General features: G+C 43.6%; 1 protein-coding gene across 3 annotated transcripts in view; it reads right to left on the reverse strand.

Moving 5' to 3' along the window:
• acot7 (acyl-CoA thioesterase 7) overlaps nucleotides 1-18255 on the reverse strand; it is a 77952-nt gene that overhangs the window by 11104 nt on the left and 48593 nt on the right. For all 3 annotated transcript variants that reach the window (XM_080015034.1, XM_080015032.1, XM_080015033.1), the window contains 2 exons: nucleotides 6772-6888; nucleotides 2993-3177 (listed from right to left, as the gene is read on the reverse strand). In XM_080015034.1, coding sequence (XP_079871160.1) covers nucleotides 2993-3177; nucleotides 6772-6888 — 302 coding nt within the window. The remainder of the gene's footprint in view (nucleotides 1-2992; nucleotides 3178-6771; nucleotides 6889-18255) is intronic.

Consider the following 18255-nt stretch of genomic DNA (forward strand, 5'->3'; position numbering starts at 1 on the left):
AAATGATCGTTGGTTTTTCGAAGCAGCCTCTAGTGGCCGTTAGCTGAACTGCATGTTAAAGCACTTCCAGATTGGCTCCAACACTCGGCTGTTAAGGTTCCCACTTGCTGTAGCAGATAATCTTTATTGCGATGATCTAACAAAATCAGCAATTTTAAATTTCCTCTGAGGCGATTTGTCTTTTCTGACTGGTTGGCGTGACTCTGAAGTGCAGTAAACGCACGCACGCAGCAGGAGAAGCAGACTTTGTTTGTCACACTGTGATCAACCTGCTGTTGTCTGAGCCATCAAGCTCATTAATATCATTTTTAATTTTCCACCTCGTAAGATAAGATGAAATAAGACTTTATTAATCCCCCGTACGCTCCTCTTTCCACTGGTTTGGCTGTTAATTGGAGCGGCACATTGCACCTTTCTTTCTGCCTGTGATGCCTCGTTTCAAACGCCAAGGGACCGACGGCTATGAATAGAAATATTGACAACAACGGAGTGCTGGTGGACACTCCCTCATCTCATCTGCTTCCATCTTTCAGTAAATAAGAACCAGAAATAGCTCTGATTAGGCCTCCTTCTCGCCTCCCACACATAAATAAACACACACACACACACACACAAACACACACACACACACACACACACACACACATAAACACACAAACACACACACACACACCATTACATTTTCACCTTTTCTCTACCTCTGATCTTAAGATACATTCCTCTCTCCCTTTCATTTTCTCCATCTCTATCTCACACACATGCACGTTCACACACACGTCTGCACGCACGTCCACACGTCCGCACGTCCGCACGCAAGCACGCATGCACGCACGCACGCACGCACGCACGCACGCACGCACGCACACACATGACTATTCTCTGGATTTTTTATCTGACACACTTCATCAGAGGCGACATGGCAGCCCGGTCTCTATTTAGACATCCATTTATAGTGTCAACGATGAATTATTAAAAATCCAAGAAGACCCCGCCCCTACCAAGGTTTTCTTTGTTTAAAAAAACAATAATAATAATAAAATGAGGCGGCATCGACATTACAATAACACTAATCATCTATGCAATTCCCTTCTCTGGGGAAAACAAAGGCTGGGTGCCGCTCAAAAGATGGGAGAGCTAGGTGATGAATTCAGAAAAAGCCACTGTCAAGCCACTGACAATGATGGAGAACGGAGTGTTTGTCTGATATGGAAATGGCTGAAGAGACATGGCTGCTTTTGAAATGCCCGGTCGGCAGAGATGTAGCTTTTCGGTCTGGGGTGAAGAGAGATGGAGCGGTCTGTGTGGGAGCTTGGTGGTGGCTACGTCACCATGACCACTTCCAAATAGAGAAGGTACTGGTTGTATCAGATACTTAAGTAGAAGACAAAACTGTACTCCATCCTCCGTTCAACATCCTACTCAAAGCATTGAAGTACTAGATCCTTGATTTAGTATCAAAACTAAAAGTCCTTGTACTTTGGTGTGAAATACATATATCCTTCATGCATTAACCTCTATTGCTGAAACAAAAGTGTTGATGTCTGGATATTTCCCTTTTATTGATGGCAGGTTTAAACTGCAGTGTTTTTTAGAAATGTATCGTATTCCTTGTCTGAAAAAAACGTTTATTAAATATACTGCAAATAGTGCTCGCAGTGCTGGAGTGAAATGTAAGAAATATAATTGTCCATTCATGTTGGAAAGGTGCACAAAAACACTCGGAGACTTGAAAGTTACTTACGCTAGATAATAATAATAATAATAATAATAACAATAATAATAATAATAATAATAATAATAATACAAATAATAATAATAATAATAATAATCAACATAATTTTCTTTGAAATGAGCTGGGGTAAAAGTCTGCTGAAAATGTATGTAAATACTGTAGACTTGAGTTTAAGTACTCAATTACTTTCCATCCCTACTTGCATCCCTGAGTGTGTGTTCTTTCCTCCCCCTTAATTCAAATGAACAAGCATGGCTTTCCTCTCGCAGGTTTCAAATTCTCACAGACACGGTGTGATGTTCCGTCTTCACCTTCACAGGATCCGAGAGCAGGTCCTCATCTTATTTCATATGAAACATAATTTGAGTCATTTGAACTCTTGTTGGTTTGCTGATTAAACCCCTTTAAAATCATTGCAATGTTGCAGCGGGTGTTAAGATACTCACAGTTTAATTATTAACCCAACCATACTTTAATATGCAACCGTTTGCTTTAAGGGAAGTCAGCGCCCTCTAACTTATAACTTAGTTATAAGTTAGTTCTATGTTTTGCCCACAAGTTCACACTTATTTGCAAGAAATTAGAGTTTGAAATTTGAGAGTTTACAATGATTATTATCAAAATCAAAATATTGATTGTCTGATAAACTGGCCAGATAAGTGATTCATTTCAAACTAACTAGAGATTTACGAAAACAATATTACAGTGATGAAAACGGATTAACGCACCAGTCACGGATTAACATGAACATATTGATAAGGAGGTAATATATCTGTAATTATTGTCACGCAATAAGAGAAAAAGGAAAAAAGGTACATTAATGAATTAGTATTGACTATATGATTTCCAGTAATTATTGGTATGAAATGATAATAACATGTTCATATGTTCATGGCCTTCTGACCCACACACACACACACATACACCACTTGACACATATCTAACCTCTGAAGTGAGAATTTGTTTCAGATCAGAAAGAAAGAAAGATTAGAAATGATTCACTGAATGATTCAATTTGAAAGTAATCACCTGAAAGTAAACATGCAGATGAAGAACATTGTTACATACATTGTAATAAACCACCACCTGCATTTCTAGCTCTACAATTGCAATCCCATCACCCAAGACAGATATTAAAGGCAGGTCTGAACAGGGCCTCTCTACTCACCTGAAAACTGTATCGGGCCAAACTAATTCTGGCTTGGGGATAGTAAATCATTGTGTGAAGTTTATGAGAGCAGGCGTTTTGGGGAAACCCACCTTGAGGAGCGGGACTGGCAGAGGCCTGTTCTTCTTGTCCAGGGAGATGAAGGTGAAAAAAGCAGAGACGGCGCAGTATTTCCCTTTGTCCACCTCTACCAGAGGCTCCACCTCCACGATCACTTCGATCTCCATCGACCTGTTGCTGGTGAAGGTCATCCGGCCCTGGACCTTCACCACTGAGCCTGGGGGAGAACCCGGTCAGAGGAGAACGTCAACACAATTCAATCTGAGGTTCATACAACGCCCGGAGTCTGCACGCGGTAAGACGCCGCTGAGAGCTAAGAGGCCCTCTTAGCTCTCAAGTTTGTGCTATATTCTGATTTGCGTTTTCTGATAAGGCAATAGCAGGTTTAACACAATCAGACACCAATATCACAGAAGATTGCTGGTGTATTTCTTCATTGTCTTTGATGTGCAAGCATGGTATAATTCTTGCTGGTCACCATAGAAACGTCGAAAGATGGTGTTACGCCGACAGCCCTATGTGGCTCTCCAGGGTATAACTCAGATCTCATAAAAGAGTCAAAGTCTTAAATAATAAAACACATACACGGTATTTCAAAGTATCTGCAGCAAAAGACTGAGGTCATGAAGACACTTTCTGTAAGAACTAGAGCCTCATTTTAAAAATGTTTAAAAATGTGTTTTTCCTTTTCCATCTTAGATCTCAAGGCTGGGAAGAAGGAGGGGATGGCTAATTCTCCCCAATGAATGTTGCTTCATGCCTGCAAAACAACTGAAAGTGTCATAAAGGGTCATCTAAATAAAACGGTCTTACTCACTCCATCGAGTCTCCCTTGGCCCAAGTTTTGTCTGGTTTAGTTTTGCCAGGTTTCTCCGGTTCACAGGTAATTAAGGTTTCATAACTCTAGCCAGATTCAGCATGTAGCTCTACAGCCTTAATGGAATGGTGTATCACCACCTGCAGCGGCATACGTCACAGCCATTTTACAGGAATTATGTAAAAAACTGAGACGTTAAGCACATTTAAATGAAATGTGAGTTTGAGAATGACTATTTTTGGTCTATTACTTGGAAAGCAGAAGAGGTTTGACACCAGTGGGATTGTCTGAATGACTTGGGATTGAGAAACACAGTCATTTTAACAAAAAAAACAAGTGTCAAAGTGGTTCTCACATGGGGGAATTTTTTTACATCAAGTCACTTTCAAGTCCCATAGGGTGTTTTTTTGCAGCTTTTCATTGTGAATATCATAAAGAAAACTGTTTGGTACGGTCGGCTGAGACTTACTGTACTAAAGCATACACTGTGTACACCTTTGCACAGTAAGTTTGTTAAGGACCGGGAAATGTTCCTGTCATCTCAAGAAGACACCGGTACTGTACACTGGTATGGTCCTCTAACATGTCCCTACTCAACTACTCAAACCCCCTCTGCCTTTGGCCATGCTGCTGTAAAACCTTTAAACACAGTAAAAATACGATTTTTATTAGGACGGATGACTTCGATCAGCGATGTGCTCTTGCTGATAAAAATGTAAGTTCATTTTGACCACCTCTATCAGTATCTAAAACGTCCACAAATGTGTCGTCCTTTTCCTCGATTTGCTCTCCAATGGAAGGTTTCTGTTTGTCATTTTCCAGATGAACCCTTTGCCACGACAACATGTGATGCACTCTAGTGAAGTCACTTTGTGATGCATTTGGACTATACTTCATTTTTTATGCATGTGTAGATGCAAAAAAATAAATGTTGCTTGACCCTAAGGTCTCATCATCTTTCAGTGGTGTTTACATATGCACCTCAGTGACACTGTGTTGCAGTTGCACATTTAATTGAAGACAGCATTATTGTAAAGGAATGAATAAACAAGATGAATAACCACTTCTAAATCAATTTCAGGGTTATCTACATTGAGCTCTGCAAACATTTGGCAGCAATGCCAATTTTGTCTCAAGAATAACTAATAAACAAATTAGTTGAATGTGTCTTACATGAGAAATCTACAGGAAGTTTGAACACAAGACATTTTCTGCAGTTGAGTGTGTGTGTTCACATTCACTTATTATTTCACTTATAATAAATATGATCAATGTTGTGTTGTAGGTATCTTAATGTGTACAGTATTTAATCCCTTTATAATACAATTAGTAATCGAAATGTGTAATTGTGGCACTTTTCTGGCCTTTGGACGACTTTTATTGTCACCTCCGCACACAAACAGACAAAAAGATGTGCAGAGACACACACAAAGAAATAATATGATGAGTGACATAACACCTGATTTTGTGTAAAAGCCAGGGGAAATAATATCCCCACCGTCAAAGACCAGGGGACAGATGGAGGCAGCGACTTCAACATAGAAGGATCTGGAGGCGTTGGAAGTGTCATCACGTCTCTCAACATGTCTTCTCAAGACATTGTGTAGCTCACTTGAACACTCTCAAACGTCCCGAAAACTCCTTCACTTTAAACAAACACTGAAGACATCTGAGGCTCAGGTTGACGGCAACTCCATTGATGCATGTTATTCCTACTACATTTGCTGAGATAAGAACTCAATGATGGAATAATTTTAGTGGAAGGTATGACCTTCCAGCTCGTATGTAGAACAGAATTGTTCTCTAATTCAATTATAGGAAATATAAATAAAGTAAATCCAGTAAGTGAAGTTTAGAAAAACAACAACAAAAAAAACCCATTTAGGCACGTCGGGCACTCTGGACTTAATGTAAACTTTAACTTGGACCGGGTTTATCGGAGTGGATGGACTAACGTGTACTTACAAAATACATTTAGTACGTTTAGATAGAGGAGAAAAATGGGTTAAAGAGAGAGAGAGCGAGAGAGAGAGAGAGAAAGAGAGGGAGAGAGTGGAAGAGGGCGAATAGCTAGAACGCCACCTCCTCTAGAGGCCACCACGGGGATCTGGATCCCATCAAACCCAAACGCGGGGTGAGACTTCACACTAACTCAATCACAACAGTTAACTTTCACACAGCCTGTCTGTCTACGCCGGGCTGGAAAGGTTACTTTTAAAATGGAATAAACACAGATGACGACTTGTTGAGAATTGCAATAAACGGTGAATCCACTTGAGTAATGCACGAGGAAGAGTAGATTGTTCCAGGGGATCCAGTGATCTATCAGGAAAAGTTTATTTCCAGATTGTAATGGAAATATACACCCTACGAGAATGATGGACCGTTATTTTAGCAATGGAGTAACTACACCCATACCTTTCTTTCTAACACGTCTACACTGTGAATTATGACAGTTTATGTAAATGCGTCCCAAACAGCTTTCATAAAATATTTGTTGTACGAACCTTTTTACTGACTTTAACTGGAAAAAGCTTGGGAAAGTAAACAAGATGTGAGATGCATATTGTCTTTTTGAGGCGCAGAAACGCTTTGCCTGCGAAGAAGCGAAAAGAACTGCGGTGACAGATGAGTGATTTGCTTGCTTGAGAACAAAGCAGAAACAATCACTCCAGAGACAGACAAACAATAACCCAAAGCCCCAGTGCATGACAACATGGCCTTCATTAGGAATAACAGAACAGCTGTTAATATCCCCAAATGCAAATGGAACACATCACTGTCGAAAGTTCAATTTATAGGCTGCTAGAATTTTCCACATTATCCCGCAAATTGGGTATTAAGAAACTCGAGCGCTATATAATGGCTGAGCAGCAGAAGTGTATTAACAAAGAATTTCACGGAAAGTGGAGACAGCGAGCGAACGGCAGATAAGCGCTTTAAGCGCCATTAGGCCTCTTGGGCCGTTTGGGGCGGCGTGCAGCTCCCTCTTACCTTTCTTGATCTTGCGGTGGAAGTTGATGGCGTCCACGCAGGCGGTGACTATGTTGGTGTTGCAGTGTCTCGCCGCCACGATGCCGGCAACCTCGTCCATCAGCTTCATTGTCACGCCTGTTCGAAACACGCCGTTAGACTCAACGACAGAGGGGTTCCTCCACTTCCGGGTTGAAGGACACATATCACGTGATCTACAGAATGCTGCAGAATGCTTCTGTGGTGTGAGGGTGGTGTGGTTTAAGCAGCCACACCTGTCTTGGGTCTAGGTAATAGGGCCAAGGATCAGGGTGGCTGTACGCCTGTTGCTTGTCAGAGCAATGAACAAGAAACAGGTAAAACCCCCATCCTCACACACACAGGAGAGGAGCCCTTTTCATGTTTTCCATCTGCTCCGGGCTTGTTCCATCTTGCCCACTCCCGACAATAAAAATGGTACTATTCAACCCCATCGCCTGTGTCCCCGTGTCAGGCCCTGAAAATGACACTCTGGTGGCCTGTCACAGGCGGAGCTGCCACAGCTTCAACTGCAAGAATTTAGCCTCTATGTCGCTACAGTCACGTTTTTTGGTGTTTAAATTTTTGTTTTTATTTGGAAAAGCCAGTCAATCCTTCAACACACTATATGATGGTAGTATTATGTATAATAACGTACAAAAATATTCAACCAAAGAAAGCATCACAGAGCATCTGTCCATGTAGAAAGCTGTGGCCACACCTTTCAAAGATTTTTACTTGTATACAACTTTTTTTAAATTCAAACTATATAAAGCACATGCTTCACCTTAAATATCACAAGGATTAAAAATAAACTTTTTATATATTCTCTTAACAATTCTGCAAAAACCGGACAGTATGGGTATACAGTAATGTACTCAGTCCATTTAGACCAAATGTGTTCCTTTTTTTGCTGAATTCTAAGCAATTATAAGAGCCTTTATGGACAGCTCCATTATGCGTAGCCATGTAATATATCTATCCATTCATGAATTTTATGTGGCTCTGGTTTCTGGCGTTTCTTTCTAATAAAGCCTTACACTATATTTATTAGCCTGCTCAGCAAGGCAAATGCTTAACCCATTGGTCCATTACAGAAAATCTAGCACATATCTTCCATTTCATGGAACCTTTTAGCTTTAACTTTGAGTTCAAATGATAATGGATATTTTTTATGAGATAGAAATGGTCTCAAATGTGAATATTTTGGTGGTGAGGTGAATCAGTGCTCCTTCCACGACTTTCACGTGGAGTTATAGTAAATGAAATGAATGCTGCGGGTGACATTGATAAGGCTTTTATGGCGTGAATCAGAAGCAACTTGCGTTTTTTTCCCAGTGCAATCAGAACGCATTATGTCACCAGCTGCACTCCTGCAGCAGCAGGGCCACGCCGCACCATCCAAATCAAAACTGGCCATTTAGACAGATTTAAATGTAGTTATTATGCTGGTGGAGCATTAGTGTGATTTCACTTGCCTTTTGATATGGTTTCTGGAGCACAGATCCTTTTTTGGGGTTTTGTCTTGAAAGTAAAAGATAGATTGTTTTCTCTCTTGAGCCTAGAATTGTGTTTAAGATTATTCAGCTCTTTGTTGAATATGTCTTCAACTATGTTGTTCTATGGATTTGGAAGTAGAAATGGAAATAACTTTAACTTTCAGAGTTTTTCCTGACCGTGAGAATGCAATGATCTGGGTAATTTCCAACACAGTAAAACATTGTTATTGTTACATTATTTCATATAGCCTTGTCTCATTTTTCATTTTTTCCAATAAAATTTATATAAAAGAAAAGCTTAAAGGAACTACACTGCAGCTCTCCCTGGGCATCCTGCACCAAAACCACACCAAATAATACACCACAGAATTGGCGGGGCAGTAATCGCATAGTCAGACCTATCTCCACACTACATTTTAGCACAGTGCCAGCGCTGGAGAAAGGTCTGGCCCAACCCACTGTCATTCTGGTATAAGGGAAAAACGCTCTGTCTTGTTGGTATTTTTTAAGCAGATCACAATCATCTTTGGGGGCGCTAAGCCCAGGATGCAGCGATGGTGCCCTTTCAAAAAAGTGTCCGGTGAAAACATGTTTTGGAGGAACCTTGGGTAGAAACGTGGGGAGGCAAGCCTGGCATTGAAAAAAAAACAAAAAACGCCAAATATAACAGTAAAAGATGTGTTATACGACTGTGTGATCGACTATGTGATACGACTTTTACTAGTAAAAAAGAAAAATGTAACTTGATCATCAGTGACCTAGTCTCGCCAAGCCAGGCCTATTTCCACACGTTTTAGCACTGTGCGCTGGAGTTGTTTCAGGTAGCAAAGGGGACTTTGAAAACGTTAACGCCCAGATAGTGGAAGAGGAGGAGAATGCCGCCTGAAGTAGTTGCCCAATGGCAGGCTTTATACCAACGACCTATATCTGATGAGTCAGACTACATACTCTTGTTGACGATAATTGGTGGGGAACACCCAGGACAGAAAATCAAAGTTCTAAATTGTGACTTGAAAAGCTGCGAGGATCCTGCAAGAGCAGCGCCAACAAATTGGACACACAGGAATTCACAGATCCACGCTCGCATTTATCTCGACAGGGCAGCGTGAGCTTCGCTACGGCTGCCTGTGTGGCGTGTGAGGGGGAAGAGACGGTTGTTTGCAGGATCCTCACAGAAAGTGGGACATCTTGGATGTGGTTGGCGGAGGATGTCTAGGAGGGAGCTAAGCGACTGGAAGGCATCTGTTTCCCTTCTGAGAGCCAGCGTGACTACATGTGTTTGGAGGCGTGCGTGCATTCTTGTGCATTCCTCTGTTTAAAAAGATGTTACATATATTTTTATTCAGACCCTTCATTAGTCGCAGAACCTCACAAGTTATTCCCAATGAGTTGTTTTTCCGTTCCCGCACTGAAGAAAGTCAATAAGTTTACTCAGCCACGGCTGGTTTAAACTCCCAAAGGCGTGTACCATCTGCACCGTGTGGCTGTATTTATGACAGCCAAATATGTGGGAGTGCAAACTGTGCGACGCTGTTTGATTCTGGAAACCACTTCAACCAGCACAGTGGGCAAGTAAGTTTAGCAAATATAGAAAGTGTTATTACTTTGACTTTTCTGCACCATGACATGGATTACATTTTACATAGGCAACCAAACCTTTTCCTGGAGAACTGAGAATCAGAAATTCAGATATACAATTCAAATTTCCCACAGGTTTTCAAATGGAATTGTCTGATATTTAGCAGCATTGGTTTCACTTGAATCCCTTGCTGACTGTGAGGCAGGGAGAACCCACTGCAGTTTAAACAACAGTCGAGGAGTTCAATGTGACCGATATCTTGCACTTGTTTGTGGCGTAACTTGATTTGTTAAGAAAATGCCTCTTTTCCTCTCTCCCGTTGGTTACGACTTCGGGAGGTGACAGGGGCGTTCAGCGCTCCAAGCGTGTATTTATCTGCCCTCCCTAAAGCGGCTCGAGATATATTTTCCAGAACAATTTATTGTTTGAGTCCGGCCTCTTACGCCACCCCATCTTCACCATGTCAAGTGAAAATTGATAGCATCTCACCTCGGATTGAAAGTTTCCCCTGGGTACAGCACAAAGCTCACTTCTATTCACGGCCCAGACCGGCCATGCCTGTGCACGCAGCAGCAGCGACACTTCCCCCGAAAACAACTGGGAGTCTATAGTATGAATCAAGGACGTGATAATAACACATTGTGATGCATTACATAAATTGACTCAAGTTCAGTTCTTGTTTTCCGTGCTCGACGTTCCATTTGAATTTATATTTAGTTCAGTCACGACCTATCTCATCAAAATAATTATTGCAACAGAGGGAGTACAGTTATGTTTAGCGGCGTTCCTCCCTTCAGGGATATCCCCTCCCATACAGACCCCTCAGGGGTTTTAACTTTGGTACAATACAGAAATTAACATATTACAATTCAGATAGTACAGGAAGGGTGGAGCTGGGGGTGGTGGCAGGTTTATACAGCAATGCATGTAATAGGAAACCGCCCTGATTAGCAGAACGATCAGCTGATCGCCTGGTGGACAGTGCATGAACTGAACGTGAAGCATAACGTGTTACGACATATACAGATTTAATGAAAATTACAGTATATTACAGATATTTTGATGCTAACCTCTGAGTGAGCGACCTCCATATCTGCTTCATGAAAACTAGAAGTACAAATGCAGTATTTCTATGCTGTAGCACACGGGGGGGCAGAGTTCAGCCATTATTATTATTATTACTACTATTATTATTACTGGTACTCCTCACTTAACAACCGGGTTCTGTTCCTAGCACCGGGTCGTTTAGTGAACTGTTCGATAAGCAAGGACCCGTGTTATTTCACGGTAAGGGGGCGTGGCCATTAAGAACTGGTGTAATGAATCCTGACAGACTGCGGAACGAGATTGAGACTGAGAACGGTGATGAGATGAGATGTATACAGTGTATATAGTACATAGTATATATAGTATGTAGTGTATATAGTGTATATAGTGATATAAGTCTGAACTGTCATTAAACAGGTAGGTTAAGTGAGGAGTACTGTATTTATGTCCCGCCTGATTATTTATTCCGCACATGGGTGGTTTGTTTCATTAAAACCAATAAAACCAAGTCTAGGCCTTTCTCAATCTGCGTTCTTGTCTGTACTTCTTGTGGACTTGTAAAATGTCATCAGTCGCAGCCCAAGTACTATTCCAATTCAAAGTGCGCATCAAGCCAACTCCAGTCAAAATGCCCGGATGTGGACTTGCTCCGCCCATTTTATCGAGGATGCATCGGTGGTGACTTGTGTGGACTTGGGACAGCCAAGTATCCCAGAATGCATTTCGCACCAAGCGGTGGTAATGGCAATGGCGGAGAGGAGTCTGTATTCCCGAGTCAAACTTGCCAAATCAGAACTACCAAGTCCGCAAGTCCGGACTTTGCGTACTTGGTATTGAGAGACGGCCTGTGTCTTCCACCCCTGCCTGCGTCTCACATCCTGGTTCCACTCACGTAGCAAGCCTTCTACAGTGGCACTTGAAGGCAGAAGAGCGGTCACAGGAAGGCGGAAGAGCACAGGATGGAAGCGGTGCTGGAGAAGAATTGCTAGCTGTACTGTAGTTGCCCATCACAGAGCTGGAGGATGAGCAAAACTTCCTGCACTGCCAGCTGGACCGCTTCATCACCAGCAGGAGCTCCCATGATGATGGGGCGGATACACAACGGAAAGTGAAGATCCCGGCCCCTGGGTCTGGGTCTCAATCGGCAGGAGCCCAGTTTGTCCTGGAGCGCCACAGAAGATGTCCTGGAGTCTGCTGCGTCAACCCCTCGGACCCACACAGGATTCGGCGGACCCCGATGGCCCGGAGGGGAACGGCCGGGGCTCCGCCGGGCTCATGGGGGAGACCCCTTTTCTTTCCTACATGGTCCCACTCCCACTGGCCCGGAGGAGGGTGGACCCTACCAGCCCGGTCTTGTGGTGCTGCAGGACGCCATCTCACCTACCCATGCTCTGTCCCGCTTAGTTCCCAGGGCGGTGCAACAGCGGGCCAACACACGGCTCCTCAGACATCTGGGCAGGGGGGCTGGCGGTGCAGACGTAATGGCCACATCCGCAGGGACTGCACCCTGATGTAAATTGGAGAGGTGGGTCTACCGGGAACCTACCCCAGTTGGGAAGGGACCTACTACCTACTAGTAAGGCTAAAGGGGGGTAGACATTGGGCTTTGCTGGACTCCAGCTGTGCCCTGACCATGGTCCGGCATGCGGATGTGCATGGGGATGTTGCCACGTTGGTGTGGCTTTAAATTTGTTATAAGCGGAAACGGGTTAGGTCCCGTCTGTTGCACTCCCTATCATTTGGTACGGATTGGCCAGGGTTAAACGCCTAAATGAGGGAGTCTGTGGGAGTGCGCTCACGGTTGGTAGGGAAATGTTAGTGTTACGCGGTGCACAGTGACGCCTAGAGGACTGCGGGGTTAAAAGTGGAGGAGTCCCAACTGGGATCGTTCCCAGTCCCATTCGTTCCCTCAACGATGATTTTCCGTGAGAACAATCTCAGGACGATAACCTATGCGTGGCCTTTGAGGGGGTAGTTAAAATTTATGGCAGGTTGGTGCGCCCAGATAGTATGCTTATTCAACCGCATCTCTCTGTGATAAGGGACAGGTTATATCGATTGAGCTGTAACAGTCAGTCAGGAGATAAAATAACCCAGCTCTAGTGCTCGTGGATTACTCTGGTAATTTACCTGGTACCCCGAAACAGTGCCGTAGCGTAGTAATACAGTAGGGCCAAAAATGTGGCGTACGCACTGTTTCAGGTCCTCCCTCGGGATTCCAGAGGAAATCCTGACTCTTTGTCAGGCTTCAAAAGGTGAACGCAGTCTCAAAATTTGACGCAAACCCAATGCCCCTGGACGATGAGCTACTTGATGGCTAAATTTTCCACAACGCTGGATTGATCCAAGGGCTACTGGCAGATGCCCTTGTCTCGTGAGTCCAAGGAAAAATTGACTTTCTCCAATCTGTACTGCTTTTACCAATTTGCTTTTTCACACTTCTGTTCGGGTTGTTTTGGGCCCAGCCACCTTTCAGCACCTCATGGACTGGGTGCTGCGTCCGCATGTGGCATACCCTGACACCTATCTGGACAATTTTAACATCCACAGCTACAGTTGGGAGCAGCACATGCTGTATGTGGGGGCTGTATCTGAGGCTGGGCTCACGGGCTACACGAAGAAGGGGAGGGCGTGGGCTGGCGGCCAGACGATGCCCCGGCTGGGTGCTGATTGGTCAGACTTAGCTGGGATCAGGTTCTTGATGTGTGTGTTTGTCTTCCAGCGGGGACCCACGGAACGGAGCCATGTGTGTGAGCGCTCACGAAGAGCATTCAGTGAAGGATTCCCATTGTTATTATTATTATTATTATTATTATTATTATTATTATTTACGTGCTGCATTATTATTTGTTTCAACAATGTGAACGGTTTGTTTCATTAAAACCAATAAGAGCCAACGTCTTCCACCAAAGCCTGCATCTCACTTCCTGGTTCCACAAAACCCGCGTAGCGAGTCTGCCGCATATGCCTATTGCATTTTTTATGGTTTTAAGCCTTTTGATGTCAAACGAAAGTCTTCAAAGACCCGACTTTTACTTTGTGTGCGTGAGACCTTTTCGAAATTTATTTTTTTCCCTTGTAACTAAACATGGAATGCAACAGTTAACTTTAATCCCAAAGATAAACCCCGGCTACTGATCTTAAACATTTGATGTATTAAACTCTAAGAAATAAATACCACCTCCGGTATTAACTGCATTCTTGAGCTATTTAATGTTTTTTCTATTGCACTCCCCGCTGCAAAAAAATATTTATATTCTATACCTTTTTTTTTTTTCTTTTTTTTTTAATATCTGATTTTGGGACAAAAAGTTTCTGAAGATTGTCCTTTGAAATTGGCTGGCAATGACTTGAGCTCTTCACGGGAATGAAAGTATCTCGAAGTTGGAGAGGTTAAAACAAAGAGCTTCGCTCTGCCAACGGGCTGCGTTTCGGAGGGAGAGTCTTTCCAGTTCTGGCCCATGACCTCGGGAACCCAGCAAGAACAAAATAAACAAGAATGAAGAAAGAAGAAATAGTGGACTAAGAATTTCTCTTTTTCGCTCCATTCCCCGATGTATTCAGCCAACCACATTCTTCAATACAATTTTAGGCTTTGAATCCCACCTAATATACTTGTCTTTCAACATTTTCTTCAAGTATATATTAAGTATATATTATAGTAAAATTTTCCAATCTCTGCTGATGCAGGCATCTCCACCAGGGATGTTAACAATTAACCGTTTAACAGACAATAAGAATTTGTAATGATTATTACTTCTTTCTTTTGCTTTCGGCTGCTCCCGTTAGGGGTTGCCACAGCGGATCATCTGCCTTCAATACCTTCTGTTCTGCGCATCTTCCTCCCTTACACCAACCGCCTGCATGTCCACCCTCACCACATCCATCAATCTTCTCTTTGGCCTTCCTCTTTTCCTCTTACCTATCTGGTCCATCGTCAGCGTCCTTCTCCCAATGTAACTCTCATCTCTCCTATACATGTGTCCAAACCATCTCAATCTCGCCCCTCGCACATTTCCACCAAACTGTCCAACCTGAGCTGTCCCTCTAATGTACTCATCCTTAATCCTGTCCATCCTTGTCACTCCCAATGAAAATCTCAACATCCTCAACTCTGCCACCTCCAATTCAGCCACCTGCCTTTTGTCAGAGCCACCGCCTCTAAACCGTACAACATAGCTGGTCTCACTACCGTCCCGTAGACCTTCCCCTTCTGTCACAGATCACTCCGGACACTCTTCTCCATCCACTCCACCCTGCCTGTACTCTCTTCTTCACCTCTCTCCTGCACTCTCCGCTGTTTTGATGGTCGACCCCAAGTACTTGAACTCATCCGCCTTCTCCACCTCCACTCCTTGCATTCTCAGCTTTTCGCTGCCCTCCCTCCCATTCAGGCGTATTCTGTCTTACTCCTGCTGACTTTCATTCCTCTTCACTCTAATGCCTGCCTCCACTTCTCCAGGCTCTCCTCAACCTGCTCCCTACTCTCGCTACAGATCACAATGTCATCCGCAAACATCATAGTCCACGGAGACTCCTACCTGATTTCATATGTTAACCTGTCCATCACCATTGTAACAAGGAAGGGTTCAGAGCTGAACCTTGATGCAATCCCACCTCCACTTTGAATGCCTTCATCACACCTACTGCGCACCTTGCTACTGTCTGACTGCCCTCATACATATCCTGTACCACTCTTACGTACTTCTCTGCTACCCCCGACTTCCTCATGCAATGCTACACTTCCTCTCTCGGCACCCTATCATACGCTTTCTCTAAATCCACAAAGATGCAGTGCAACTCCCTCTGGCCTTCCCTGTACTTTTCCATCAGCATTCTTAAAGCCAACATTACATCTGTAGTACTCTTTCCTGGCATGAAACCATACTGCTGCTCGCTGATCCCCACCTCTCCTCTTAACCTAGCCTCCACTACCCTTTCCCATAGCTTCATGCTGTTACTGATCAACTTTATTCCCCTGTAGCTACTACAGCTCTGTACATCTCTCTTATTCTTGAAGTTGGGTACCAGTACACTTCTTCTCCTCTCCTCCGGCATCCTCTCCCTTTCCAGGATGGTGTTAAACAGTCTCATTAGGAACGCCACTGCCATCTCACCTAAACATGTCCATGCTTCCACAGGTATGTCATCTGGGCCAACTGCCTTTCCACTCTCTATCTTCTTTAATGCTATTCTCACCTCATCCTTGCTAATTTGCTGCACTTCTTGATCGACTATCCCCACATCATCCACTTTTCTCTCCCTCTCATTTTCTTCATTCATCAACTCCTCAAAGTACTCCTTCTACCCTCTCAACACTCTTTTCACTAGTCAGCACATTCCCATCATTATCCTTCATCACCCTAACCTGCTGTACATCCTTCCCAGCTTGGTCCCTTTGTCTTGCCAATCAGTACAAGTCCCTTTATTCTTCCTTACTGTCCAACCTCTCACACAACACGTCATATGTCTTTTCCTTTACCTTTGCCACTTCTCTCTTCGCCTTGCGCCGCACCAGCTTGTACTCCTGTCTAATTTCTTCATCTCTCTGAGTCCCATTTATTCTTCGCAAGCCTCTTCTGCTCTATGCTCTCCTGTACTTCATTATTCCACCACCAAGAGTCCTTGTATTCCTTCCTCTTCCCGCATGATACACCGAATACCTTCGTGGCCGTCTCCGTCACCACTCTGCAGTTCACTCCCACCTATTGCCTGTCTTACCTCTTCCCTAAATTGCATGCAACACTCCTCCTTTTTCAACTTCCACCATTTTATCTTTGGCTCTTCTTTCACTCTCTTCCTCTTCTTGGCCTCCAGAGTCATCCTACAGACCACCATCCGATACTGCCTAGCAACACACTCCCCTACCACCACTTTGCAGTCCCTAATCTCTTTCAGATTGCACCTCCTGCATAAGATGAAGTCCACCTGTGTACACCTTCCTTCAATCTTGTATGTCACCCTGTGTTCCCCCCTCTTTTTGAAATATGTATTCACAACAGCCAATTCCATCCTTTTGGCGAAATCCACTACCATCTGTCCTTCTACATTGCTCTCCTTGACACCATACCTACCCATCACCTTCTCATCACCTATGTCTCTGATCCCTTCGCCAACATGTCCATTGAGATCTGCTCCAACAAGCACTCTCTCTCCCTTGGGGACGCTCTCCACCACTACATCCAACTCACTAAAGAATTATTGTTTCTCTTCCATCTCACACCCAACTTGGGGAGCATATGCACTGACCACATTCATTATCACCCCATCAATCTCCAGCTTCATGCTTATCACTCTGTCCGACACTCTCGTCACCTCCAAAACACTCTTAACATATTTTTCCTTCAAGACTATCCCTACCCCATTTCTCCTGCCATCCACTCCATGGTAGAACAGTTTGTACCCGGCTCCGATACTCCTGGCCTTACTCCCCTTCCACCTGGTCTCTTGTACACATAGTACATCTACCTTCCTTCTTTCCATCATGTCAGCCAGCTCTCTCTCTTTACCCTTCATTGTGCCAACGTTCAAAGTTCCTACTCTCAACTCTACTCTCCTACCCTTCTTCCTCTCCTGCTGTCTCTGGACACGCCTTCCCCCTCTTCTTCTTCTCGGGACGACAGTAGCACAATTTCCGCTGGCACCCGATTGGCTAACGGCACCAGTGGAGGTTGTTCTTAACCCAGGCCTCGACCGGTCTGGCATGGAAATCAGATTTGTTGTCCGCACGTTTGATTTGGCATGGTTCTTACGCTGGATGTCCTTCCTGTCCTTCCTCTCTATTCATCCAGGCCTGGGACTGGCACTGGTGATAAACTGGCTTGTGCACCCCCAGTGGCTCGATTGGAATGATAAATACTATCAGTTAAGAAATGTATTATAAAAAAAACAACCTAATATTAAAAAAGCGATAAAAAACATTTGTTGCATGGTAAAAGAAAAATAGTCTATACAATCTATTTCTTAAATACAACTCATGGCGACACGTGGCACTAGGGCTGTGACGATGATCGCAATACTGCGGTCACGTGACATCACCGAGGGGTTGAGCTCGTTACCGCCATAACCGCAAATAATAAAATTAAAAACATATATATATATATATATCTTTAAAAAAAATAGTATAAAATCTTTTTGCTGGTGAAAGTTACAGGAGTGATATGAAATATAAAAATTCTTTAGCTATCTTCATTGACTGTATTCCATCCTATGTTCAATGCTTCTGGAGAAACAAAAAATTATTTCTAGGGCTGCACAGAATTTTGTCAGTCGAATCTGCTTCAGCTGTTCAATGTGAATGTTCAACGATTCGACGGAGAGGCACACGGCCATATAGTCCCTTTTCCTCCAAATAAAAAAACT

This window comes from Zeus faber, assembly GCF_960531495.2.
Source record: "Zeus faber genome assembly, chromosome: 15".
Taxonomy (NCBI): domain Eukaryota; kingdom Metazoa; phylum Chordata; class Actinopteri; order Zeiformes; family Zeidae; genus Zeus; species Zeus faber.